This window comes from Gopherus evgoodei, chromosome 7 (genome assembly GCF_007399415.2).
Source record: "Gopherus evgoodei ecotype Sinaloan lineage chromosome 7, rGopEvg1_v1.p, whole genome shotgun sequence".
NCBI classification, from domain to species: Eukaryota; Metazoa; Chordata; order Testudines; family Testudinidae; genus Gopherus; species Gopherus evgoodei.
Genome location: NC_044328.1, coordinates 27139197 through 27154217, shown reverse-complemented (window position 1 = coordinate 27154217; position 15021 = coordinate 27139197). Strand labels below are relative to the sequence as shown.

The 15021-nt window shown below is 40.4% G+C and overlaps 1 protein-coding gene across 1 annotated transcript in view; it reads left to right on the top strand.

Moving 5' to 3' along the window:
• TCERG1L (transcription elongation regulator 1 like) overlaps window positions 1–15021 on the top strand; it is a 230849-nt gene that overhangs the window by 191511 nt on the left and 24317 nt on the right. Inside the window, exon 9 of the mRNA XM_030570766.1 lies at window positions 11605–11674. Coding sequence (XP_030426626.1) covers window positions 11605–11674 — 70 coding nt within the window. The remainder of the gene's footprint in view (window positions 1–11604; window positions 11675–15021) is intronic.

Genomic DNA, 15021 nt, shown 5'->3' with positions numbered 1-15021 from the left:
GAGTGCTGTTGGAGGAGCAGGTTTTTGTAGTTTTTGTAGTTTGTGGTGTTTGTGTGTGAGTGAGTGTGTGTGCAGGCTGCTAGGGGCTGTGTGCTGGGAGCGAGGCTGAGCCCTGAGTTGGGGGCGGGGCTTACCTGATACCTATATAAGGAGCCAGGCACTCAGGCAGCGGCACAGTCAGCTGCAGCGGCACAGGAGGCGGCGAACAGAGCGGCTAACAGGGGAGTTCCAGTGGGAGTTTCCAGGGGGAGGTTACAGGGGAGACCAAGGCAGAGGAACCAGGAAGGCAGACTAGGGAAGAGGCAGGGGTCTGCCAGCAGCCCAACCCTTGTTGGTGGCCTGCGGTGTGGTGTGAGGCGTGGATTGCCAGGCACAGAGTTGGAGCGCTACGATGGAGGCGGAGGTAGCAGGTGCAGACACACTGAGGATGACCGGATGCGGTAGCTGCGGCATGTACATGGTCCTAGAGGGAGCACCTGAAAGGTGTTTCATCTGCATGAAGTGCCGCCTGATAGAGCTGCTGGAGGAAAAGGTAAGGGGACTGGAGATGCAAGTGGAAACTCTGGCTGAGTTTAGAAGGGGATTTGAGCAGATGATGGAACACAGACATGATGAGGCACAGGGGACAAGCTCAGACGAGCAGATAGAAGCAGGACCAAAGGACTCTGAGGAGGGGCTGCTGGGTGAGGAAAGTGGACGGTGGAAGCATGTGACTAGGAGAACCAGGCAGAGGAAAAGACGGGCCAGCGATGGAGAAATAGAACTCAGGAACAGGTTTGCTGAGTTGGGAAATGAAGATGGAGCACAGCAGGCTGCTGAAGGACAAAGGGCGAGGAAGAAGAGGCGAGCAGCTAGTCCTGCAGAAGGAGGGGAGGAGTCAATGGAGGCGACACCAAATATGAGCCCTAGGAGGACTGTAAGGGCGAATACAAATCGAAAGGAATTGCGACCACCTGCTGTGGGGGATAGACCGCAGAATCACACTGTCGCCAGGAAAAGACAAGTCTACGTGATTGGAGACTCTTTACTGAGAAGAGTAGATAGGCCTGTAACTAGATCTGATCGGGAGAACAGAAGGGTGTGCTGTCTGCCAGGGGCTAAGATACAGGATGTGGACCTGAGGCTGAATACGATCTTAGCGGGAGCGGGAAAGAATCCGTTGATTATCCTTCATGTGGGAACGAATGATACGGCTAGTTACTCGCTGGACTGTATCAAGGAGGACTATGCCAGACTGGGGAAGAGGCTCAAAGACATGGAGGCTCAGGTGATCTTCAGTGGGATTCTGCCGGTTCCTAGAGCGGGGTGACGAAGGAGTGAGAAGATTATGGCGATCAACAGATGGCTTAGGGAGTGGTGTTATAAGGAGGGCTTTGGGATGTACGGTCACTGAGAAGCGTTTACGGATAGACAACTGTTCGCTCAGGATGGACTTCATCTAAGCAAGGAGGGAAATAGAATTCTAGGATGGAGGCTCGCCGACCTCATCAAGAGAGCTTTAAACTAGGAAGTTGGGGGCAATGGTTGGGAGATGTTCGGGAGATCTCCACGCCGGAATATAACCTGGAGAGGAAAGTAAACAAAGTGAGAGGGGATACCCTTGCGGTCCCAAGATTTGATCCAAGGAGGAATAGTGGAGCAGAAACCAGAGTAACGGGTGATGCTGGTGGTAAAAGGTCTCTGCACGACGGGGGAAAGAATGTCACTGACACCAAACGCCGAAAATTAAAAGGTCTGTACACTAATGCGAGGAGCCTAGGTAACAAGATGGAGGAACTGGAGTTACTGGTGCAGGAAGTGAAACCGGATATTATAGGGACAACTGAAACCTGGTGGAATAGTACTCATGACTGGAGCACGGTTATTGAAGGCTATGTGCTGTTTAGAAAAGACAGGAAGAAAGGCAAAGGTTGGTGGAGTAGCCTTGTACATCAATGATGAAATTAACTGTAGCGAAATAAGAAGCAATGGAATGGATAAGACCGAGTCTGTCTGGGCAAAAATCACACTGGGTAAAAAAGCAACTAGAGCTTCCCCTGAGATAGTGCTTGGCGTGTGCTACATACCACCAGGATCTGATTGGGATATGGATAGAGACCTGTTTAATGTCTTTAATGAAGTAAACACAAAGGGGAAATGTGTGATTATGGGGGACTTCAACTTCCCAGATATAGACTGGAGGACGAGTACTTGCAAGAATAATAGGGGTCAGATTTTTCTGGATGTGATAGCGGTTGGATTTCTTCATCAAGTAGTTGAAGTACCTACGAGAGGAGATGCCATTTTAGATTTGGTGTTGGTGAGCAGTGAGGACCTTGTAGAAGAAATGGTGGTAGGGGACAACCTTGGTTCGAGTGATCATGAGCTGATTCAGTTCAAACTAGATGGAAGGATAAACAAATGTAGATCTGGGATTAGGGTTTTTGACTTCTCGAGGGCTAATTTTAAAGAGTTAAGGAAATTAGTTAGGGAAGTGGATTGGACAGAGGAATTAGTGGATTTAAATGCGGAGGAGGCCTGGAATTATTTTAAGTCGCAGCTGCGGAGACTGTCGGAAGCCTGCATCCCAAGAAAGGGGAAAAAAACCATGGGCAGGAGTTGTAGGCCAAACTGGATGAGCAAGCAACTCAGAGAGGGGATTAGACAAAAGCAGAAAGCTTACAGGGAGTGGAAGAAAGGCAGGATCAGTAAGGAAAGCTACCTTGGTGAGGTCAGAACATGTAGGGATAAAGTGAGGAAGGCTAAAAGCCGCATTGAACTGGACCTTGCAAAGGGAATCAAAACCAATAGTAAAAGGTTCTACAGCCACATAAATAAGAAGAAAACAAAGAAAGAAGAAGTGGGGCCGCTATACACTGAGGATGGAATGGAGGTTAAGGATAACCTAGGCATGGCCCAACATCTAAACAAGTACTTTGCTTCAGTTTTTAATAAGACTAGTGAGGAACCTTGCGATGATGGAGGGATGATAAACGGGAATGTGGATATGGAAGTGGATATTACAGCAACTGAGGTAGAGGCCGTACTTGAACAGCTCGATGGGACGAAGTCGGAGGGCCTGGACAATCTCCATCCGAGGATATTAAAGGAACTGGCGCGTGAAATTGCGAGCCCGTTAGTGAGAATTTTTAAGCATTCGATAAACTCGGGGGTTGTGCCGTATGACTGGAGGATTGCTAATGTAGTTCCTATTTTAAGAAAGGGAATAAAAGTGATCCGGGTAATTATAGGCCTGTTAGCTTGACGTCTGTAGTATGCAAGGTCTTGGAAAAAATTTTAAGGGAGAAAGTAATTAAGGACATAGAGGTCAATGGTAATTGGGACGAATTGCAACACGGATTTAGTAAAGGTAGATCGTGTCAAACCAATCTGATATCCTTCTTTGAGAAGATGACGGATTACTTAGATAAAGGAAATGCGGTAGATATAATTTACCTACATTTCAGTAAGGCGTTCGACACGGTTCCACACGGGGAACTGTTAGTCAAATTGGAAAAGATGGGAATGAATATGAAAGTTGTAAGGTGGATAAGGAACTGGTTAAAGGGGAGACTCCAGAGGGTCGTATTGAAAGGTGAATTGTCAGGCTGGAAGGAGGTCACTAGTGGAGTCCCTCAAGGATCGGTTTTGGGACCGATCTTATTTAACCTTTTTATTACTGACCTTGGCACAAAGAGCGGGAATGTGCTAATAAAGTTTGCGGATGACACGAAGCTGGGGGGTATTGCTAACACGGAGAAGGACAGGGATACTATTCAGGAAGATCTGAACCACCTTGTAAACTGGAGTAATAGAAATAGGATGAAATACAATAGTGAAAAGTGCAAGGTCATGCACTTAGGAATTAATAATAAGAATTTTGGATATACGTTGGGGGCGCATCAGTTGGAGGCGACGGAGGAAGAGAAGGACCTTGGGGTACTAGTTGATAGCAGGATGACTATGAGTCGCCAATGTGATACGGCTGTTAAAAAAGCAAATGCGATTTTGGGATGCATCAGGCGGGGTATTTCCTGCAAGGATAAGGAGGTGTTAGTACCGTTATACAAGGCGTTGGTGAGACCCCATCTGGAATACTGTGTGCAGTTCTGGTGTCCCATGTTCAAGAAGGATGAATTCAAACTGGAACAGCTTCAGAGACGGGCTACAAGGATGATCCGAGGAATGGAAAAACTGCCTTATGAAAGGAGACTCAAAGAGCTTGGCTTGTTTAGCCTGGCCAAAAGAAGGCTGCGGGGGGATATGCTTACTCTATATAAATATATCAGGGGGGTTAACGTTAGGGAGGGAGAGGAATTATTTAAGTTTAGTACTAATGTAGGCACGAGGACGAATGGGTATAAACTGGTATTAGGAAGTTTAGACTTGAAATTAGACGAAGGTTTCTAACCATTAGGGGAGTGAAGTTCTGGAACAGCCTTCCAAGGGAAGTAGTGGGGGCAAAAGACTTTCCTGGCTTTAAGACAAAGCTTGATAAGTATATGGAGGGGATGTTATGATAGGATTGTTAATTTGGGCAATTGATCTTGGATTACCACCAGATAGGTCTGCTCAATGGTCTGCGGGGAGATGTTGGATGGAATGGGAACTGAGTTACTGCAGAGAATTCCTTCTTGGGTGCTGGCTGGTGACTCTTGCCCACATGCTCAGGGTTTAGCTGATCACCATATTTGGGGTCGGGAAGGAATTTTCCTCCAGGGCGGATTGGCAGGGGCCATGGAGGTTTTTCGCCTTCCCCTGCAGCGTGGGGCACGGGCCGCTTGCTGGTGGTTTCTCTGCAGCTTGAGGTCTTCAGACCAATTTTAAGGATTTCAATAACTCGGTCCTGGGACAGGGGTTGTTATAAAATTGGATGGGTGGGGTTCTGTGGCCTGCCTTGTGCAGGAGGTCAGACAAGATGATCAGATTGGTCCCTTCTGACCTATGAGTCTATGAGATATAAATTCAATTTTAAAAGAGACTTGGAACAAAATCAAAGCTTTCTTCATATGAAGCAGATAACTTTCTGATAAACACAGTGACCAAAGGCTTCAAGACCAAATCTTCTGAAGTTCTGGTTCAGAAGCACAATGCAACATAGGTTTTGTTTAGCAACAGCAATAAAGTGTAGGGCATTCTGGAGGATTAACTAATGACTGGGTAGGTGGGGATGATAACCCAAGACAAAACTGAGGGCCATTCATTAGCCTATCATTAATCCTCAAAACATCATAGTGCCAGTGCCATTGTTGGTATGTGTTATTTAAGAAATTCCTTTTCTGTTGTGTGTCCTATTCTTTCCATGCTATTGTGTGTGTGTCACATTATGCCTTGAGTATTTTGTCAAGTTATTCTGATGAATTATAGCTGGATTTTCATTGTTGCTAATAATTTGCAGCTTCCATTGATATAAATGGGATTTGTATGAGTATTTCAGAAAATCAGCTTATACTTAGAATATATTAGCTGATGAGATCAAATAAATTATTTGCAGCATAACAATTAACTGAAACTCTTGAGTAAATAAATAAACCAAATAAACTACATGTTTGTGAGATAGTTGCCAAATGTACTTAGTTTAGTTACTGTTGAGTTTAATTAAATTTTTTAAATCAAAGGCACACAAAAATGTGAACAAGCCTAATTATTTTCAGAGTATCATAGGTTATCAGTACATCACTGAATGAAAAGATCAAGTGCATTTGTAATTCAGGAATGACATTTAGGCATTTATCAATTATTCCACCTTTGTTAAAATTAGTTCTTATAGAGATTTATGAAGGTGTCATGATTCTTTACTAATGGATTCATACTGGGCCATTTCTCTCAGTCCAAATGTGGGCAAAATTTCCATTGTCTTTGAAATCTATGGGAGGAGTTGGAGTATGAACATGGTAAGGAATGTGTGATTTAATACAATATACTCAGCTGCTTAGAGATTGAAGACCTCATTCTCCACCCCTCAGTACCAGCTTTACACTAGTGCAACTCAGTTGTCTTGAATGGAGTTACACCAGCATCACACCACTGTAACATAATTGAGAAGCTGGAATTATATCAATTTAGGTAGTGTCAGGATCCTGGGCGAAGGTAAGCAAGATTAGTAGCAGGAGCTTGGGTTTCCAGAATTGAAGCCAAGGATCAGAGCCAGGATCAGGGTCAAGAGTCAAGCTGAGGGTCAAGCCATAATCAGAATCAGGCTGAGGGTCAGTGTCAGGTATTGGGATTCCAGGGATCAATCAGGAATTATAATCTAACTCAGAGCTGAGACCAATACAAGGAGTTCAGGAACAGAGAGTCAGGGCAGGCAGCTAGCTAGATAGGGATCCACATTGTTGCCTAAATGCTTCCTGATACTTCCCCTGAGTTTATATCAGGACAATGAGCCAATCAGGGATTGCTAAAGCCACTGTCAGTCAGACCACTGAAGGCTAAACTTCCCATGGTGTTGAACCTCTGGATTGTGGGTGACAGGAAGTGACCAGGTTACAGCTGGGTAGCAATGTGGGGCTGTTGTTTGCCTGGTAGCCCTGCAGACATATGTTCAACTCCTACTGATCTTTACAGGCAAAGTACAAATCATTAACAGCAAAGCTTATGGCCAATTTATAGACTTTAACTTTTTAAGATTAGACAATACATGTAAGAGGGCATATCCTTGACCTGTCATTTCTTGTAAGTAAGAGTCTCTGCTGTAACTCATTTTGACAATAGCACTATTTTGTTGGTGCTATGTATCATTACTCCACTGAATCATATTGTGATCAGATACCAACCATGATATCCCTTTCTCTTTTCAAAGATTTTTGAGGATTTTTGTCAGCTTATTTCTATAGGCAATGACATTTTCATATATTGGAACGGTGTGTTCAGAAACATGTGTCTACTTCAATTTGTGTATCCAAAGTCATAAAACCACCCAGATCATTAGAATATGTAAATGAACTAGAAAAATTATCACCCAATGGAATGCCAGGATAGGCTACTGAGGTTATGAGCAATAATATTTTGCTTTTTTAAAAGAGTGTATTGGATACAAGGCAGAATGGGGCATCTACTATTTGGTCTAAAATTCTGATATGAATAAAGTCAAACTTTTTTATGGATGAAATTGTACCAATATCCCTTCTTTCTTGTCCATTCCTACCTAAAAAAAAACTAAACAAGAGATAAGCCTTACAGGTCCCATACACCAGGGCAAAAGCAATATCACCATAAATGTCCATCTAATGTCCATTCCACTCCATAGTAATCATCTGAGTAGTCCAGTGGTTGCCAGAAAGGGACCAGTTGACTAAAAGTCCCACAGACTAATGAGGCAAGGTTAAGTTATTACCAACTTATTATTGAAACATGTACTTTTAAAAAGTTGGTTGGAATGAAACCTGCACCAGGGATTCAGTAGAGTTGTTGTCATTGTCCTCCCACACAGAACAGCCTCCAGAGGTGGAAACTGAAAAATGGAACTTGGCACATATAGGAAACCAAGAAAAGAGAACCATGGCCTCAGGCCAATGCCTTCCCTAACCTCCATTTGTTTCCAGCCAAAGGCTGTGCTCTTGGCTTACTCCTTCTCATTCAGCCACTAGCAAGAGAGATTGAAACCATATAGATAGAACTAGATATAAGAATTCTTGTCACAGAGAAAAAACTCCAGGCAGTTTGGGATGAGAGGAGGACCCTAATCGAATGATTTTTCAATCTCTTTTGACAACAGTGCCTGTGGTGCCCCATAATATTGAAATCAGGCTTTGGGATTTTTTTTTTTAGCTGAACAGAAAGGCAGTTTTTATGCACAGAGAACTGTTTTCTGTTTCGTATTTAGCTCTTATATTTGGACAGGAGCCATATTCAAAAACAAATATGAATTGATCCACCCTCTTTACTCAAGAATTCAGCAAGAAATTTGGTTTCATTAATATTCAGGCAAAAATATTAGTACAGGTCTATTAAATAGATGTGTAAAACATTGTCTCAGACCAGTGGAATATATTTATTAAGTTTACTTATAAATTAAATTATTTTTATAAAATAATGAGTGATGTTTTCTTTGTCATCATGGAATCCTTAACCAACTTAACACTAGTAATGTGGTGATATTTTTTCAGTGTTGCAAAGAATTAATGAACTAGTTAGAATGAAGCTTGACAGTTCATCAGATTCAGTGTAGCACTCCTTCTTAATACTATACAGAGTGATTATAATCAAGTAATATTGTTTCTCAAGTTATAAATCCATTATTAGATTTTTTTTTCCTCTGGTCCCTCATCTCCCAAGAATATGATCCTGCAGTTGGGCCCAATAATAGTACCATACTTGATTTTTATTTCCTTGTGGGAGATCTTGGATAGTTTCTGTCTTGTGTTGCAGAGCTTGCCACTTAAAATTTGCATAGGTGGTGTTTAAAGTAAACATTTTGGGACAGATTTTGCACAACTTACTCAAGCAAGTAGTCCCATTGCAGTTAACAGGATAACTCAAGTGAGTAAGACAAGCAGGACGATAGGAGAGTTTGAGATGAGGCTGTGCATCAGAAACAACATAAAAATACTACTACACTCTAATTTGATTTCAGATTTTTTTCTTTCTAAAATGCATACAGTAACTATACACTATAAGAACATAAAAATGACTATTCTGGGTGAGACCAATGGTCCATCCAACCCAGTACCCTGTCTTCTCTCTTATATGCCCCCTCACCTCAATTGTCTCTTTTTCAAGCTGAACAGTCATCTTTTTAATCTCTCCTCATATGGAAGCAGTTTCATACCTTAATCATTTTTGTTGCCCTTCTCTGTACCTTTTCCATTTCTAATATACATTTTTTGAGATGGGGCAACGAGAACTGCACACGGTATCAAAGGTGGATTTATATAGTGGCATTATGATATTTACTGCCTTAATATCAATCCCTTCCCTAATGGTTCCTAATATTCTGTTACATTTTTTGACCTCTGCTAGGTTTCTTAGATTTACAGTTTATATATCTGTTTCATAGCAACGATTAACAGATAGATGGCTTTCTTTAGAGAACTATATGGGGTCTTATAACTGTTTTTCAGTCAATTTTATATATCCAACTTTCAGTTGCTTCAGAACTACGCATAGTATTGGACTGTCGTTGATCAGTATTTTTCTTTGCCCTATTCAGATGTAGAGTAGAATCTTACTACTTCAGACAGGACTCATATTCTTTCTACTTGCTTTCCCTACCTTCTTTATTCAAGAAACATGGTCTCACATTGAGATTAATAACATTTGCAGTACGTATCTTCTAATCAACTCTGGGAGGGCTATCTATGGCATGATAAAGGGTTTTGTAGATATTCAGTCTAAGAAGTTTGCTAGCGTGTTAAAGCTTAACTCAGATAAGAGACAATTGATTTTTATTTGGCATAGATGCCTGCTGAGCATGGTTTGGTTTTTTTTTTTACTAGAGGTGCCATTTTGTAGAAATAGGATTCTGCTTGCCCAATCAGCCCTGAACCTCAGGTCATTTTTAACTTGAATTCTCTTTGAAAGCAACATCAAGTATGCTGTTAAAAGATTACATATTACTCTCTTAGGAATTTATTAAAGTTAAGATCACTGCTGTCTCAGCAGGATGAATAGCTACTGATTAATGGCTTTAAAATAGCAAGACTGTATTATTTTACTCTATTTTCTGAGTCCCTGAATTGTTTTGTATGGAGGCTTCTCTATAGAAGAATTTAGCAGCTATGGATAACTATCTTCATGCATTGTACTGATACTGAAAACAATACTTAGGTTCATTACCATATATCAAAGTATATTCATGATACTTGTGCTGATGTATTTATAAGTATTATAAAGGCCATAGCCTTTTTATTTTAAAGTGCCATTCATTTTTGCTTCCCCGGAATTTACTCTGTAGTCAGCAGAGTTTAAATAATTGTAATCTGGTATATATTTCCTTCTGTTAGGGTTTCTGCTCCTGTCCTTAACCTCCAAATACCTGTGATCAGAGTTTTTGAGGCTTTTTATATTACTGTAGTTCTCCCTTATGCTGTAGTTTGGTTTATGTTCTGTTCATTGAAACACAATCAATATTCCTTAAAACAAGGAGGCAAAAACAGTCAAGGACTAGACTTTGCTCCCTTTGAAGTAAAATGCCAAATTCCAATTGGCCTCAATATAAGGAGGATTTGACCCATAATGTAAATTTAGTATTAAGCACAAATACAAAGGACTTATTGATTTAAAATAATTAATAATATATATTGTTAAATATAGTTTAAGAAATCATACTACTATTTATATGTTAATTAGTGTAGGCTTTAGAGGTAAAATCTTGACCCCACTGAAGTCAGAGTTTTGCCACTGACTTCAATGAGGATAGGATTATGCTCTAAGGACTTGCCTACACTACCGTGCGGGGTCAATCTAAGATATGCAACTTCAGCTACATGAATAGCGTAGCTGAAGTCAATGTACTTAGATCTACTTACTGCGGTGTCTTCACTGTAGTAAGTCAACAGCTGATGCTCTCCCGTCAACGCCGCTTGTGCTTCTCATTCTAGTGGAGTACCGGAGTCGATGGGAGAGTGCTCAGCGGTCGATTTATCCTGTCTATACTAGATGGGATAAATCACCCCCTACTGGATCGATCACTGCCCGCCGATCTGACGAGTAGTGTAGACAAGCCCTAAGGGTCAATGTAAGGCTGTGGATCTGGAAATCTGGATTCAGATCTATTTTTAAAGTCACAAATGAAATTATGTTTTTTTTATCTCATCATAGTGTTCTGTGTTCATATCACATAGAATTTCAGGATTGGCAGTCTGCTGCAGAGAGGCTCAGGGTTGGTCTTCCTGTTGTTTAAATATACTAGGAGCTCAGTACGTATAGGATGATATTTTTCCCAGTAAACTGCTTAAAACTCCAAAAATCAACGTAGGCATTGAGTGGAAGTAAATTCTGGTAGCCAGTGCATTTGAATTCAGAGCACTGTTACTTTGGAGATTGTAATTTGTATATGAAAAAAACAATGAAGTACTTGAAATTGTAAAAATAGATGTCCTCTCAATAACCTTCACATTCATTATGAATTACAACCTCATCTCAAAGCCCTCAAAGGCCAAAGTAGGTTTTGGTACATTGTGAGTTTGAGAGTCCACAATATCTGCTTATCTTTGTTTCCATACCCATACAGTGTGTCAGATTTAACAAGAAAACAGCATTATGTTTCAGTAAATGGGAATGAAAAATAGGAAAAAGGAAGCAGTTGTGATGGAAGTGAGCATTCTCAAATCATTCACCCTGTCAGGATTGAAATAACAATGTAACAGAAACATCTTTGTGGTTATATTTTTTCAGTTTATCAGCCAAATGTGATATTTAAACAATCACAAATGTACAGTGAGAAGCCCTTCAGAGCAAAAATAAGAAAAGTGTCATTTTTTGGTATTTATCCCTCTGTTTTGATGAGCTCACCTATGCAGATTTTATGAAGTATCTTGTAAAGCTAAAAAAAAATCATTGCAGAAATTAGCCAATATTATGAGTATCAGAACAAAAGGGCAAGTGAAGGGTGACTTCTAAGACTTTTATTCTCATGTATATAGTAACTGTCTAATAATTCCAATTTTATGCATTTCTTTTTAGCAGATAAAAGTGATAGTTCTTGTCCAGAGGAAGTAAGTGATGACCATAGCACCAAAACCAAGAGAAATAAGTAAGTTTTATTCTTTCTTAATTCATATGTTCTGTAAGGAAGCCAAAGTCTAAGAAGAAACTAATTTATGTCATTTGTATGCATCAACGGTGACAGCAATCCTCAAGATGTCTATTCACCCTTGTGCTTCAGAAGAGCCATTTTCCATACATACCATCTATTCGTTTTGTAACTGGAAATTGTTTACATCAGAACAAATAAATGTTTACATTAAGCTTTCAAGAAAGATGATGACTGTTAAAAACATTAGATGAAATCCTAACTCCACTGAAATCAATAGGAGTTTTGCCATTGAATTCCATGGGGCCAGGATTTCACTCAATGAGTCAAATTTTCTGCTGGTTTAACTGGGCAAAACTCAATCAAAGCTATGCCTGTTTAACCAGCAGAGAATTTGGTCCCTAAATTATATTTCAAGATGTTTCTGCTACGTGTTGTTGGATTTGTCTTCATCCAATATCCTTTTGCACATGCCATACCAGAACAGGACAAAAATAGTTCCTTGCAAAAAATAAAATAAAATAGGGAATAAATGTATTCTGGAGGATGGTTAGTGAGGAATTATTTCCTACCCCAAATAGTAGTTATTTCCAACACTGTTGCTTTTATATAAGATGGCATAAGCATTGCCTGCATAATAGAGTCTGTATAGATGTCAACTGATATGCTTTGGGCCAATTTTGAACAGTGGAGACAAAGTGTTTCTACATTTCCAAGATGGACATTGTGGGGCTAATTATCTTTTCATTTATGCTGCTTTTCTGCCACTGTAGTTTTACTGACTTCATTGGAGTTCCTCTTGATTATACCTGCCCTTATAGAAGTCATTGTCAGTTTTGCTTCTTCAATAGGTCATAGCTTCATTATATCAGTGTAAGTGAATATTTTCAACGTTCGAGTAAGATGGGTTTTTTTAAAGACAGGGTGGGAAAGTGTTAAAACCTCTGGCTGTTAATATGCCCGATCTAAAAGTTCCAAGAACTCCTGGCAGCGACTGTTCTTTAGCAATCTCAAGAAAACCATATTTATTCCATTCCTGTGTGTTGATCATAAAAAATTTGCTACCCAGAATGTCATGAGGTCAAACAGTGACTCCTCCACTGCCTACTTGTGAATAGAGATTATTTGTCCCATGTTGGTTGGATTGCAATTATTTATTCATCTTTTAAAAGGTGACTCTTTTATGGTCTCTTATCTTCTATACATTCAAAAGGGCACTGTCAAAATTGAGAGACCCCAAATTTGACCTACCTTTTTGTCTATATTTTCCTTGCAAAGTCCATGAAATACATATTTTTGTTTTAAATACATAAATGTCATTCAGGTTGAGGCAGTTAAATGCAGCCCCACACCTGGGGGCCCAGACCTCTGAATTGTCACACAGCCCTCCGCTCCCAATGCGCTAGGGCAGCATGTCTGCATCACTTGCATAAATATAGCTCCTCTGGCTTATCTCCTCCATCACAGATCTCATGGTGCAGCCAGTACAGAGACCACTTCCACAGCAAACACAGAGTGAGCAAGGACCAGGGACGCTCCAGTGTGATGAATAATTACTGTAGAGTGCTTTATATTGGCTATCCACACCACAAATGAATTTTGCCTATAGTGAATTGTACATAAAGGATGGCAAGTTATCTTTCTTTTTTTCTTTACTCTAAGCGTATTTTGATACACAAGCAACAGAGACTGCTATCAGGAGTAAATTTACATAGCAGTAGAAGTCAAAAGAGCACCTAGTAAAAGTGCATTACATACCGTCTATAGAATTTTGAATTTGATAGCAAGGTTTTCTCACTCTTGCCTGAAACAATATACTGCACAAGTGTAACAAATAGTGCAATTTTTATCATATTTGAAATTTGCGACAAGATATACACATATCTTAAAAGACACTGAGAGCCCTACAATTTTCCACTTTTTAAAAATAACTGTCCTGATGAGGAATGGTTGCTTTACTCTCACAAGGAATAAATCAAAGACATTATTTACATGATTCATATAATTGGCTAAAAAATTTAGTAGTCCTTCAAACTTCATTGCTGTGATTCCAATCCCTCAATGATTTGACCTCCCTAATGTATTGATATCTCAGTAGTCATACAAACATGCACAAATTACTATATGGTTTAAGCAGTATCCTTTTGAATTTTACTTTATTTCTAGTAACATATAAGGAATTCCTGACATGGTGAAACTATCCTACAGGAAAATCAGCACTTACATGGATTTTTAGAAAGCTAACATTTCAACAATTACTTTAAAGATATTTAGTCTAAATATATATTTTAAATATATCAACATTTGGACTGTAGCTGCAAATCTATGACATTAAAGCATTCAAAGAATTTCTAAGAAATAAACTGCAGTTTTTCATAAAATGGAGTTTATCTTACTTTCTTAGTTCTATTTCTGTCTTTTATATTAGTTTTTTTAATTAATTAGATACATAAGAGAATGTTCCAGGTGACTTTCTTGTAGTACTAGTCATTCTGGTATTCTGTGTACCCCACTGATGATAGAAAGCCCGTCAAATGTTCCTTCTATATATTTCTAGTCTCTCCAGGTAATTGCTTCAACAAGGAAATTTATGTATCCTCAAGCTGATAATTGTTGCTTCTGCAGCAGTAGGAACCACTGAAAAGCCAGCAGCACCTGGAACTGAAATACAGCTGCTTAAGAGCAATGGGTTCCCTATGCCAGCATGTTTATGTGTACAAGATGTTCTGTAGCTGAAAGGAGAATTTATTTTAAAATGATGACACATAGCCTGCCCTATAGTAAGAGATGGGACAGAAATACCTTGTCTCAGAGACAGCATAAGGATGCATTCTCAAGGCAGCAGAATGCCTCCTACAAATTTCTTACTTAGAAGGCTGTAGCATATTCTCCATCCCTCATTCTATGAACACAGCCAGCTCCACTGGCTTGTGGGTAATGGCAAAAGAGTCATGGCTCCACCTACTCCCTGTTCCCTTTGGGCTGTGTGTGCCATCGGGGTAGTACGGTGGGAGCTGTCCCTGTTCACTTGAGCACAAGGTCAGTGTAAGGGGACTGTTATCCCCTTACTAACATTCAGTGGGAGTGTTTTGGTTGCCAGCTCCCAGCACTAAAAGGGGAGGGATCGATGGCAATTCAGGACCATGAGACTGACAGTCCCCAGGAACAATGGCTAGAGGCCAATGCTCCAGGTCAGCCTGATTGACAGGGCGGGCAGGCTAATCAAAGAGACAGAAGGCCAGGGTGGGTCCCGTGAGCTGAAATTGCCTGGGTTTGACAGAGTGGGGCTGAGCTAAGGCGAGAGCAGGGGCCCAAGCTAAGCTGCTGGGGGCAGAGCTGCAACGCAG